At 45.4% G+C, this 14,091-nt stretch overlaps 1 protein-coding gene across 1 annotated transcript; it reads right to left on the reverse strand.

The window, feature by feature from the left end:
- Positions 1–4,017: 4,017 nt before the first annotated feature.
- LOC137358383 (probable G-protein coupled receptor 139) lies at positions 4,018–13,376 on the reverse strand. The gene is made up of 2 exons (XM_068024323.1): positions 13,118–13,376; positions 4,018–4,910 (listed from the first exon to the last, which is right to left on the reverse strand). The coding sequence occupies exons 1-2, from the start codon at positions 13,359–13,361 to the stop codon at positions 4,018–4,020; spliced, it is 1,137 nt and encodes a 378-aa protein (XP_067880424.1). The 5' UTR covers positions 13,362–13,376.
- Between the last annotated feature and the right edge of the window lie 715 nt (positions 13,377–14,091).

The following is a 14,091-nucleotide window of genomic DNA, read 5'->3' on the forward strand; positions in this document are numbered from 1 at the left end:
TAACGCTGTCAGAACAATTGGTTGCATTTGCATCCAGGGCATAAACGAAGAAGGAACGACGCTGTGCTCAGATCGAGAAACACTGCTTGGCCATTGTCTTTGCTTGTGAAAAATTTATCAATACCTACTTTGAAGAGATACAGTAACAGTCGATTTTGACCTCAAGCCACTTCAACGTGTTTTCCTTAAGCCACTACTATCTGCTCCAAAGCATCTTCAAAGTATGTTATTCGGTTACAGAGATATCATCTGGACGTGAAATACAAGCAAGAGAAGCAAATGCACATCACTGACATGCTGCCGAGAGCAGCACTCCCAATGAAGAAAGTAGAGGATGCTGCAACAGAGTGTGAAATCTTCCAGATCCAACGTGAAGCTTCAGTGTTACATGCTCTGTAAGAGCAGAGACATTGAATCTGGTTGACAAGCTCCTTACTCAAATCAAATGAACAACCCAACAAGATGCAGCTGTCCATGCTTTGAAAGAAGTAGTGAGGAAAAGATGGCCTGAAAGGATCAAAGACACTCCTGTGGTTACAACAGCTTATTGGGCAGACAGAGATGACTTGACAGGCTAAGATGGCATCTTTTACAAAGGAAATAAATTCATTATTCCTCAGGAGTTGAGAGGAGAGCCGCTAAAGCGCATCCATGCAAACCAGCAAGGAATTTTGTCAAGTGTGAGGAAGGCAAAAGAAGTGCTCTACTGGTCAAACATGAGAAATGAAAACAAGAAACACATCAGCCTGTGCAGTGCATGTAACGTGTACCAAGCTAAGCAAGCCAAAGAACCGCTGATGACACATGACATCCCAGACGGACTATGGGTGTAGATGGGAGTAGGCCTCTTTACTCCCACAGGTACTGAATATATTGTCACCATTGACAACTATTCTGACTACTGGGAGGATAAACCAGCTGACTTCAAAGACTGTCGGTGAGATTGTTGACTGCCTGAAAGCAGACTTCAGTTGCTCTGGCGTTCCAGACATTGTGATGAATGACAATGGCTCTCAGTTCACGAGTGAATAATTCCGCTGCTTCATAAAGGATTGGAAAATTCAACACCATATATCATCCCTTCACTATCCCCCATCAAATGAAGAGGCTGAGGCAACCATGAAAATCGCCAAAGGAATCATAAGGAAAGCGAGCAAACCCGGCATAGATGTTTACCAGCCAATACTTGAGTGGAGAAACACACCTACTGAAGGCATGGAAAGTAGTCCGGTACAAAGATCATGCTGCAGCCAAACTACGCTTCCAATAGCAAACATACGACAGAAGCCAGAGGTATTAACAGGAGTGACTGACAAATTAAGTTTATGGTTATTGGGGCTGAGAGAGGGGCAAAATAAATGCATTGGAAGGAGTAACAGGAATGCAGAGTACTGGGCTAATGGGAAGATTCTTGTTAGTGCAGATGAGCAGAGAGATCTTGGTGTCCAGGTGCATAAATCCCTGAAGGTTGCTAACCAGGTTAATAGGGCTGTCAAGAAGGCATATGGTGTGTTAGCTTTTATTAGTAGGGGGGTCGAGTTTCGGAGCCACGAGGTGATGCTGCAGCTGTACAAGACTCTGGTGAGACCGCACCTGGAGTATTGCGTGCAGTTCTGGTCACCGCATTATAGAAAGGATGTGGAAGCTATGGAAAGGGTGCAGAGGAGATTTACTAGGATGTTGCCTGGTATGGAGGGAAGGTCTTACGAGGAAAGGCTGAGGGACTTGAGGTTGTTTTCATTGGAGAGAAGGAGGAGGAGAGGTGACTTAATAGAGACAGATAAGATAATCAGAGGGTTAGATAGGGTGGATAGTGAGCGTCTTTTTCCTCGGATGGTGATGGCAAACACGAGGGGAAATAGCTTCAAGTTGAGGGGTGATAGATATAGGACAGATGTGAGAGGTAGTTTCTTTACTCAGAGAGTAGTAAGGGCGTGGAATGCCCTGCCTGCAGCAGTAGTAGATTCGCCAACTTTAAGGGCATTTAAGTGGACATTGGATAGACACATGGATGAAAATGGAATAGTGTAGGTCAGATGGTTTCACAGCTAGGCGCATCATCGAGGGCCGAAGGGCCTGTACTGCGCTGTAATATTCTAATTCTAATTCTAATTCTAATTTTTGTTTTAATAACTGCACCTTTAAAACTTGAAATGCGACAGCAGGGCTCAAAGCCCATTAAAAATAACGTCAGCTCCTGCACACAAGCTGCTGATACCATTGCCAGGGATGGACAGCCGGCCCCCTCCACGTTGTCGGGCTGTGGGGTGGGGGCAACCCGTCCCAGCTATTTAAATGAACCATCGAAATTAGGATCATGGCGGCTCAGCGATGCGCCGCCTGTTTTTGCCCGCCGCCGGTTTTGGCAGCAGGAATATACAATTCAGCCCTGTGCGAGCGATGCATGTGCAGAGTGTCACGGGAATTAGGATCTGTTTATGCATTGGAGCGGTTGTGTGCGTAATGGGTGAAGTGGGCAACTCACAGTGTAAATAATAATTTGTGCAATTCACTGTTGTTATTTCTGTATGAAAACTGGACTGTTTGGGATAGAAATGCAATATTGTACTACTGTGCCTCCTGGTCATGTGACCTCTACCATAATGCTGACACTGCAGGCAGCATCACAAGTGCAGTTCAGCAAGGACACACTGCAAGCAAGAACGTTGTCCTGTGAGTTCACAAGAGATTAGAAAGTATTATAAAGCAGTTGAAAGGATTATCAAGTCTTACTGTTCATTTTAAAGTACTATAAGGGATAATAACTGATTATAAGGCTCATAAAGGGATATACAGATTGAAACCAGATATAACGTGCCTTGTAGGATTTGGAAGTATTATAACCGGTTATAATGTGTTATGAAGGTTTTTAAGGATCATGAAGGTTTATAAAGAATTGCAAAGCATTATAGAGGGTTATAAAGTATCATAAATAATTATAATGAATTGGAAACCATTATAAAGGAGTAGAAAGGATTATTAAGCATTATGAAGAATTATAGAGACTTATAGATTATTATAAATGTTCGAAATATTAGGAAGTTTTATGAAGGTTTATGAAAGATTATAAAACATTATACAGGGTTATAAAATATTGCTAAGAACTATAAAGGGTTCCAAATAATTATAGATGATTTGGAAGAGTTATAATGTATTACAAATGATCTAAAAGCATTTAATGTGTGAAAAGGATTATTAAGGATCATACAGGGTTCAACAGGGTCACACATTATTTTGAAATATTCAGGCTGAAGCTTCACACCATTTTTCTCTTCCGGTACTTGTTGTCCTGGTTGCCACAGAGAGCGCCGGAGAGCGGGGCCACTGGTGATGCTTTCCTCTCGAGCCCTCTATCTTACAATCGGCGAAGCAGTGAGCGGGGCCGCTGGACGTCAGGCACTGCAACCTGTCATTGCAGCGTCACCTTTGGAACAGCCAACTCCTTGCTTCAAGGCGACAGGCCTTGTCCACACTGCCCATCACCATGTGGATCAGACCTGCACCTCCCACTCCTGGCCATTACCATGAGGAACAGGCCCCGTCCCGTCAGCCCCTCCCCATGTAAATTAGGCCCCGCCCCAGGTGTGGAAGGTTATCGGGGTTAGGCAGAAATGTGGAGTAATCAGTTCAGTCATGAACCTATTGAATGATGGAGCAGGCTCGAAGGGTGGAGTCGCCTCCTCCTTCTCCGAATTCGTATGTCCGCATGTTTGCATGTCTGTATGCCCCAACTCTCACGTCAAAATAGGGAACAGGCCTCACCACCACTCCACGTGACCATGGTGATCAGGTCTGGCCTCGCCCTGTCACCATCCATACAGGCCCAGCTCCCACTCCAAAACAATAGCAACAGGCAACGCCCCCGCTCTGTCAACATAGTGACCGACCTCAACCCCATTTAGTCCTCGCCCAACTCCCCCGTCACCATAGCGACAGGCCATGACCCTGCTGTGCCACCAGAGCGACAAATCCCGCCCCCAAGAGCGTTGGGATGGGTCAATGATTCAATCCCTCACATCATTGAATTAATTTAACAATTCGAATAAATGGATATTTCAGCACATTCTTCACCTGCTCCCGAAACTGAGTCTGGGTAACAGCATAAATCGCAGTGTTTGTGCAGCAACCCAGGAGCTGCAGCATAAAGCCCGCTTCCCGCACAACACCAGGGACAGACCGATACCCCAACCAAAACATCCGGTTCCACAGCCAATACACCATCAACGTTGTCCATAACAGGATGAAATTGGCAGAGATAACTAACAGTAAAATGATGGATTTCCTTCGGCTCTCCATCTCTGGGTCTCTGTGATTCTCCTCATTGCTCTGAACCCGGAGTCTCCTGCGACCTCTGTTGCCCACTAAAATGTGCCTGACGGTCATTGCATTGAGCAACAGAATCACCACAAAGGGAACAAGCACCGTTAGACTGTGATTGAGGAACTCTATTGCTCCCCAGAACCACTTGGTCAGACCAGCCATTGTTACGTAACAAAACGTGGATTGGTTGAACAGCTGATAGCGTGTCATTAACATAAAAAACCAGAAGATGTTCTTTAGACAGCTCAGCACAGTCACTGTTCCCAGAACCACAACCGCCGTTTTCTCGGTGCAATATTTACTTTTCAGCTTCTGGCAACAAATGGCCACAAATCGATCAAAGGTGAAAGTGACAGTGAACCAGACAGAACAGTCTGTGGCTGTGTAAAGTAGAACAGCATGGATATTACATATGGGGACGGACAATAGGAACAGAAATTGTGCCCGATAAACAATGGGAATGTGCCTCAATATCAGGTCAAGGATAATGACCAGTAGATCCGCCACTGCCATGGCCACCAGGTCGCGAGTGACACATTTGGAGAGACCACACTTTCTTCGACACAGGATCCCAATCGTCAGCAAGTTAGCTGTGAGGAAGGGAAATAAACAGGGAAGTCAGACATCAGGCTTGGAGCAAAGTTACAAGGACTCAACTGAACTGGAGTGTGGGGCTCCAGCAATACATCTGGTCCCAGACTCAGTGTAGTACCAGCAGTGGCTCCGCCTCCCTGACTGGCCCGCTGACCCCCAAAACTTACCTTGTGTCCAGGACTCCAGTGATGGCCCTGGTTCCAGGGATGGAGTACTTCCAGGAGAGGCTCCACTCCCAGGTACGCCTGGGACCATATGCATTGCTGGAGCCCCACACCCCAGTTACTTTAAGGACTTATTGAGAATGACAAATATGTTGCTGTATTCAGTGATGCAGTGAAATAATTAGACCTGAAAGAACAAACAGGAAGATCTGTGATATGGTAGAAGCCAGGAGAGTTTAAATGTCAAAAATTGTTAAGGTCAATGCTGATCATAATGCCCCCAACTCCTTTAAATCTGTTCAAACTTTCATCTCTCACATTTCAGAACAAGGGTCAGTGGGCTGAAACACTGGGCAAAATATTGATGAGTTCAATGCCAGCATTGCTAGTCTCAATCTTTTTGGTGGCAGTGAGGCTCCATGGCCGATCCAAACCCCACTCAGCGGTGGGTCCCAACTTTAAATATTGCAATAAAGGATATGAATAAATGAATGTTCCTTTCACTGCGAACTTGCCAACTGTCTGTGACCTTGCGTGTGGCGGCTGGCACTGATACGCCTTCAGTTTCCCGTCCAGGGAAAGCTGGCACCATCGAGGTAGTGAGGGGGCAATTTAGTATTTTTATTATAGTGCGGGGGCGGGGTGGGGGGTGGCGAGTTAACTCTGCATGTGTATTGTGGGGAGGGGAATGTGTGACCTCTGCACGTTGTGCAGCTGTCGGGGAGGTCACATATTAAATGTACGTTTTTTTTTGTTGGGTAATGGGAAAGACATTTATTTTGTTTATCTTGGTGATGGGGTGGTTCATGGGCATCAACCAGCCTGTTTTATATCAGATTGGCATGGCAACAATGCAGCTAAAACCACCAAATGCTTACATACAATGAAAAATAAAGTAAAAATGTTCTCTTAAACTACAAGCCTTCCAGTGTCCGAAGCAATCGGCATTTTGTTTTAATTTGAAAAATAATGTGGGGAACTGATTGTTATTATTGGGTTTAGAAAACAATATATACAATAATAAGAAATAAGGACTATCTCCTCACTCCTCCCTCAATTGGAAGCCAAATATAAAGATTAAAAAAATAGTAAGCCCTGGAATTACTCAACAGCTCAGGAAGCATCTGTGTGGAGAGAAGCAGAGTGAACGTTTCAGGTCTGTGACCTTTCATGAGGGTCATTGAGGCAGTGGAGGCCACCCCCCAGTACTACACCATAGTTTATTTATTTATTTAGAGATACAGCACCGAGTCTGTGCCGACCATCAACCAGCCATTTATACTAATCCTCCACTAATTCCATATTCCTACCACATCTGCACCTGTCCCTACATTCCGTGACCACCTACCTATACTAGGGGCAATTTATAATGGCCAATTTACTTATCAAGTCTTTTGGCGGTGGAAGGAAACCGGAGCACCAGGCGAAAACCCGTGCTGATTTGCAAACTACACACAGGCAGCACCCAGAATTGAACCTTGGTCGCTGGAGCTGTGAGGCTGCGGTGCTAACCACTGCGCCACTGTCGCGCCCTAATGTGATAGGTTTTAAGCAAATAGAGTGGAGGTGGTGCAAAAGAGAACAAATGAGAAGGTAGTGATCGCACAAAGGGTCACAGAGAATAACTAACATGGAAGTCATTGGGCAAAAGCAAAGACAAAGAGTGTGTTAATGGTGTGGTGAAAGACAAAGCGTCAGTACAGAGAGGGTGTTAAATGGCAGAATAATGAAAGCCATAGCCACATGAAAGAATATGAGGGGAAAAAAGTGGGCAGGCACATGGCAAAAAAAATTGTAATGATGGAACAAACTAAAATAAAATGAAATAAAAAAAATCAAAGTAATACTAAAATAGAAAGGGTTCTATGTATGCTCTGAAAGTATTGAACCTTTGCCAGTTCTGATGAAAAGTCACTAACCTGAAACATTAACTTTGCTGCTCATTCCATAGATGCTGCCAGACCTACTGAGTGTTCCCAGCACTTTTTGGTTTTATGATGAAGGGATGTCGTCAGAGACAATCTGGACGGCCCCAATGAGGGCAATTGGAGATTGGTCGTGAAGCCCAGGGGGGAGGGATTCCTGGGAGTTCCATTGTTTCCTGGACAGGGCACTCCATGGGCCATAGATTGCCCACAGAGGAGAGAGCCCAAGCCCACTGAAAGGGCGCCCCATTATACAAGGCGTCCTCCTCAAATCGCATAAGTACCCCTGCTGCTGGTTAGATTCCAGCAGCGGTGGGAAGAAGCGCTTAAACTACCGTGAATGGGCCACTTTAGGGCCTCAATCGCCCGATCCTGCCCCAGGCAACATTGTTTTGCGATGGGTTGGCGATGGGCCTGCTCAGAAGCTCAGTTAGGGTTCTGCCAGGGCAACTCAACTCCTGACCTCATCACAGCCTTGATTCAAACATGAACAAAAGAGCTGAACTCAAGAAGTGAGCTTAGAGTGACTGCCCTTGAAATCAAGGTAGCATTTGACCGAGTATGGCATCAAGGAGCTCTAGCAAAACTGAGGTCAGTGGGAATCAGGGGAAAAACCCTCCGCCGGCTGGAGTCATACCCGACGCAAAGGAAGATGGTTGTGGTTGTTGGAGGTCAATCATCTGAGCTCCAGGACATCACTGCAGGAGTTCCTCAGGGTAGTGTCCTAGGCCCAAACATCTTCAGCTGCTTCATCAATGACCTTACTTCAATCATAAGGTCAGAAGTGGGGATGTTCGCTGATGATTGCACAATGTTCAGCACCATTCATGACTCTTCAGACACTGAAGAACTCTGTGTAGATATGCAGCAAGACCTGGACAATATCCAGGCTTGTGCTGATAAGTGGCAAGTAGCATTCGCGCCACACAAGTGCCAGGCAATAACCATCTCCAACAAGAGAGAATCTAACCATCTCCTAACATTCAATCACATTACCATCGCTGAACCCCCTACTATCAACATCCTAGGGGCGGCCATTGACCAGAAACTGAACTGGGGCAGACATATAAATAACGTGGCTACAAGAGCAGGTTAGAGGCTAGGAATCCTGAGCGAGTAACTCACCACGTGACTTCCCAAAGCCTGTCCACCATCTACAAAGAACAAGTTAGGTGCGTGATGGAATACTCTCCACTTGCCTGGATGGGTGCAGCTCCAACAACACCCAAGAAGCTGGACACCATCCAGGGCAAAGCAGCCTGCTTGATTGGCACCCCATCCACAAACATTCCCTCCCTCCACCACCGACGCACATTGGCAGCAGTGTGTACCATCTGCAAGATGCACTGCAGCAACGCACCAAGGCCCCTCAGACAGCACCTTCCAAACCCTCGACCTGTACGTGCTTGTGTATGTGTTTTTCTGTTTGATTGTGTCTCAGTGTGTGTGTCTCCAAGTATGTCTGCTTATTTTTACGTGTCTTTGTGTATCTCCTTGCGTTTCAGTGTGTGTGTTTGTGTGTGTGTGTGTGTGTGTGTGTTCCACTGTGTGTCAGTGGAAACCTGCTTGTTTATGTCTGTTTGTGTGTGTATGTGTGAGTGTGTGTATGTGTGTGTGTGTGTGTGTGTGTGTCTGTGCATGTTTGTTTACTTATACGTAATACATACCTGCCTGCTTGTCTCTCATGGTGTGTTTCTGTGTGTTTTATCGCAGTGTGTATGTATATATGAGTTTGTGTGTTTCTGTGTCTTTGTGTATCAGTGTGATTTATTATCAGTTTCGGTGTCTCTGAGTGCCTCTGTGCTTGTGTGTTTATGTGTCTCAGTCTCTGTGAGTATGTGTCACTGAGTGTGTGTCCATGTCTCTCTGTCTTTCTATGTGCCTATGTGTATCTGTTTGTTTGTATCTCTTAGTGTGTGTGTCTCTGAGACTGTGACTGTGTTTGTTTGTATATCTTGGTGCATCTGTGCCTCAGTTTCTGTGTCTTGAGTGTGTGTACTTCTGTGTTTGTGTGTATCTGTTTGTGTCTCAGAGTGTGTCTGTATGTATGTTTGTGTTTTTTTATTATTCACTCATGTGATGGGGATGTTGCTGGCTAGGTCAGCATTTATTGCCCATTCCTAATTGCCGTTGAGATGGTGGTGGTGAGCTGCCTTCATGAACTGCTGCAGTCCATGTGGAACAAAAACAAGAAATGCTGGAGTCACTCAGCAGGTCTGGCAGCATCTGTGGAAAGAGAAGCAGAGTTAACGTTTCGGGTCAGTGACCCTTCTTCGGAACTGACAAATATTAGAAAAGTCACATATTGTAAGCAAGTGAGGTGGGGGTGGGGCAAGAGATAACAAAGGAGAAGGTGCACATTGGACCAGGCATCATAGCTGACCAAAAGGTCACGGAGCAAAGGCAAACAATATGTTAATGGTGTGTTGAAAGACAAAGCATTAGTACAGATTAGGTGTGAATACACTGAATATTGAACAGCAGCAAGTGCAAACCTGAAAAAGCCTGAAAAAACACAGTCCATGTGGGTTAGGTGTACCCACAGTGCTGTTAGGAGGGGAGTTCCAGGATTTTGACCCAGCGACAGTGAATGAACGGCGATATAGTTCCAAGTCAGGATTGTGCGTGACTTGGAGGGGAACTTGCAGGTGATGGTGTTCCCATGCATCTGCTGCCTAGGTTTCTAGGTGGTAGAGGCCGCGGGTTTGGATCGTGCTGTCTAAGGAGCGTTGGTGCATTGCTGCAGTGCATCTTGTGGATGGTACACACTGCTGCCACTGTGTGTCTGTGGTGGAGGGGGTGAATGTTTGTGGATGGGTTGCCAATCAAGCGGTCTGCTTTGTCCTGGATGGCGTAGAGCTTCTTGAGTGTTGTTGGAGCTGCACCCATCCAGGCAAGCGGAGAGAATTCCATCACACTCCTGACTTGTGCCTTGTAGATGGTGGACAGGTTTTGGGGAGTCAGGAGGTGAGTTACTCGTCGCAGGATTCCTAGCCTCTGACCTGCCCTTGTCGCCATGGCATTTATATGGCTACTCCAGTTCAGTTTCTGGTCAATGGTAACTCCCAGGATGCTGATAGTGGGGACTTAAGCAATCAAAATGCCATTGAATGTCAAGGGGAGTTGGTTGGATTCTGTCTTGTTGGAGATGGTCAATGCCTGGCAATTGTGTGGTGCGAATGTTACTTGCCACTTATCAGCCCAAGCCTGCAGATTGTCCAAGTTTTGCTGCATTTCTGCATGAACTGCTTCAGTATCTGAGGAGTTGCAAATGGTGCAGAACATTGTTCAATCCTCAGTGAACATCCCACCTTTTGACCTCATGATTGAAGGAAGGTCATTGATGAAGCAGCTGAAGATGTTTGGGCCTAGGACACTACCCTGAGGAACTCCTGCAGTGATGTCCTGGAGCTCAGATGATTGACCTCCAACAACCACAACCATCTCATATATCAACCACCAGAGCCCACCAGTGACTGGAGTTCTGCAAGATTTCACTGTTAATCTCGGGGGAGTCTTGTTTAAAGTTTCAGTAGGGGACTATTTGGGAATAGTGATCACAATTCCATAAGTTTTAGAATACTCATGGACAAAGACGTGACTTGTCCTAAAGGAAGAGTGCTAAATGGGGGAAGGCCAACTATACCAAAATTCGGCAGGAGCTGGGGAATGTAGATTGGGAGCAGCTGTTTGAAGATAAATCCACATTTGATATTGGGAGGCTTTTAAAGAGAGGTTGATTAGCGTGCAGGAGAGAAATGTTCCTGTGAAAATGAGGGACAGACATGGCAAGATTAGGGAACCATGGATGACAGGTGAAATTCTGAAACTAGCTAAGAGGAAAAAGAAAGCATACATAAGGTCTAGGCGGCTGAAGAAAGACGAAGCTTTGGAAGAATATGGGGAATGTAGGACCAATCTGAATCGAGGAATTAAGAGGTCTAAAAGGGGTCATTAAATATCTTTAGCAAACAGGCTTAAGGAAACTCCCAAAGCCTTTTATTCATATATAAGGAGCAAGAGGGTAACCAGAGAAAGGATTGGCCCACTCAAGGAAAAAGGAGGAAAATTATGCGTGGAGTCAGAGAAAATGGGTGAGATTCTAAACGAGTACTTTGCATCGGTATTCACCGAGGAGAGGGACATGACGGATGTTGAGGTTAGGGATAGATGTTTGATTACTCTAGGTCATGTCGGCATAAGGAGGGAGGAAGTGTTGGATATTCTAAAAGGCATTAAGGTGGACAAGTCCCCAGGTCCGGATGGGACCTATCCCAGGTTACTGTGGGAAGCGAGAGAGGAAATAGCTGGGGTCTTAACAGATATCTTTGCAGCATCCTTAAACATGGGTGAGGTCCCGGAGGACTGGAGAATTGCTAATGTTGTCCCCTTGTTTAAGAAGGGTAGCTGGGATAATCCAGGTAATTATAGACCGGTGAGCCTGACGTCAGTGGTAGGGAAGCTGCTGGAGAAGATACTGAGGGATAGGATCTATTCCCATCTGGAAGAAAATGGGCTTATCAGTGATAGGCAACATGGTTTTGTGCAGGGAAGGTCATGTCTTACCAACTTAATAGAATTCTTTGAGGAAGTGACAAAGTTGATTGATGAGGGAAGGGCTGTAGATGTCATATACATGGACTTCAGTAAGGCTTTTGATAAGGATCCCCATGGTAGGTTGATGGAGAAAGTGAAGACGCATGGGGTCCAGGGTGTACTAGCTAGATGGATAAAGAACTGGCTGGGCAACAGGAGACAGAGAGTAGAAGTGGAAGGGAGTTTCTCAAAATGGAGACGTGTGACCAGTGGTGTTCCACAGGGATCCGTGCTGGGACCACTGATGTTTGTGATATACATAAATGATTTGGAGGAAAGTATAGGTGGGCTGATTAGCAAGTTTGCAGACAACACTAAGATTGGTGGAGTAGCAGATAGTGAAGGGGACTGTCAGAGAATACAGCAGAATATGGATAGATTGGAGAGTTGGGCAGAGAAATGGCAGATGGAGTTCAATCAGGGCACGTGCGAGGTGATGCATTTTGGAAGATCCAATTCAAGAGTGAACTATACAATAAATGGAAAAGTCCTGGGGAAAATTGATGTACAGAGAGATTTGGGTGTTCAGATCCATTGTTCCCTGAAGTTGGCAATGCAGGTCAATAGAGTGGTCAAGAAGGCATACGGCATATTTTCCTTCATCGGACGGGGTATTGAGTACAAGAGTTGGCAGGTCATGTTACAGTTGTATAATACTTTGGGTCGGCCACATTTGGAATATGGCGTGCAGTTCTGGTCGCCACATTACCAAAAGGATGTAGATGCTTTGGAGAGGGTGCAGAGGAGGTTCACCAGGATGTTTCCTGGAATGGAGGGCGCTGGCTATGAAGAGAGGTTGAGTAGATTCTGATTATTGTCATTAGAAAGACGGAGGTTGAGGGAGGACCTGATTGAGGTGTACAAAATCATGAGAGGTATAGACAGGGTGGATAGCAAGAAGCTTTTTCCCAGAGTGGGGGATTCAATTACTAGGGGTCACGAATTCAAAGTGAGAGGGGAAAAGTTTAGGGGGGATATGCGTGGAAAGTTCTTTACACAGAGGGTGGTGGGTGTCTGGAACGCGTTGCCAGCGGAGGTGGTAGACGCGGGCATGATAGCATCTTTTAAGATGTATCTAGACAGATGCATGAATGGGCAGGAAGCAAAGAGATACAGACCCTTTGAAAATAGGCGACAGGGTTATGTCGAGGATCTGGATCGGCGCTGGCTTGGAGAGCCGAAGGGCCTGTTCCTGTGCTGTAATTTTCTTTGTTCTTTGTTCTTTGTTGTGATGGGGAACGAAAATCATGGCTTCCATTTTGCCGATGTTTAAACATCAAAAGCAGTACTGCATTGAATCTTGGTCTGCACATGTGACAGCATACGTACCACAGACACCAGCAGCAGCAAAAATAAGCAAAAGTAAATCAAATCAGTTTGTAGAGTTAATAGCTGGGTACAGAGACTAACCAGCACAAACAACAATAGCAACAGCAAAGAGGGCAGAATAAATGGCAGTACAATAATGCTGTTAGAATGCACGGTTTACAGAATTAATCGCTGAACAGCCAGACCTACCAGGAACACCAAGAATAGCGAGTATTGGATAGTAAAAGTATTGAATCACATAAAGAGCACAATAAATTCGCCATGCTACTGTTATCCAATCATAATCTGCAATAAGTGCCTGAAACGAAGAAGATAATCCCTTCCCCATTGTTACAACCTCCCAATCAATTGTTCTCAAATTCTGACCCGTTTTTGTAACATTCCAATCTATTGCTCTCAGATTCTGATCCATTGTTGTAACATTCCAATCCATTGTTCTCAGTTTCTGATCGATCATCTCCTTCTCTCTGGAGCCGCAGATCCTTGTTAGTGCCGGGGCTGATACTCCCGCTGACACTAGGTGTTAATAGCTTAGCATTTTGAAGGACGTGCACTATTAATAGAAGAAGAAAACCCTCCAGAGGAAACCCTCACAACTACAGTCCATGGAGACTAACACCAATTCCAAGCACTGAAAGAAAACAGGCTCAGTTAACCCATTTCGATCCAACACTTTTTGAAGGACAATAAAGAATATGCTTTACTCGATCAGGATGGGATGTCTGTGGGTTGCTGGTGGAAAGATATGTTGAAAAATCAGAAGCACTGGCCAGAATTGTTCAATCCTACTTTGATATGGCAATGGTGACAGTGTACTGGTGGTTACAAATGTCACATCCTGTCTGAAAAAAGACAAATGGGTAACCCTGTAATTTACAAGTCATTCATTCTAACGTCGGTGAAACGTTCGAGAGATGTTTCGATTCTATAATCTGGGACAAATTTTTTGTGGCTTGGGGGAAAAAAAGCAAAACATGAGTTTGTAAATGACAAGCTGCCTGGATATGTTAATTCTAAATCATCCCTGATCATAGAACATAGAACATAGAACATGACAGCGCAGTACAGGCCCTTCGGCCCTCGATGTTGCGCCGACCTGTGAAATCATCTGACCTACACTATTCCATTTTCATCCATATGTCTATCCAATGACCACTTAAATG

Source organism: Heterodontus francisci, chromosome 49 (genome assembly GCF_036365525.1).
Source record: "Heterodontus francisci isolate sHetFra1 chromosome 49, sHetFra1.hap1, whole genome shotgun sequence".
In the NCBI taxonomy this organism is placed as follows: Eukaryota; Metazoa; Chordata; class Chondrichthyes; order Heterodontiformes; family Heterodontidae; genus Heterodontus; species Heterodontus francisci.

Excerpts from the sequence above, each read along its gene's own strand:
- LOC137358383 (XM_068024323.1), bottom strand. The coding sequence starts at position 13,361 with ATGGATTGGAATGTTACAACAATGGATCAGAATCTGAGAGCAATAGAT. Across the intron at positions 4,911-13,117 it reads CGCTATTCTTGGTGTTCCTG|CTAACTTGCTGACGATTGGG; the intron begins GTAGGTCTGGCT and ends CCTTCCTCACAG.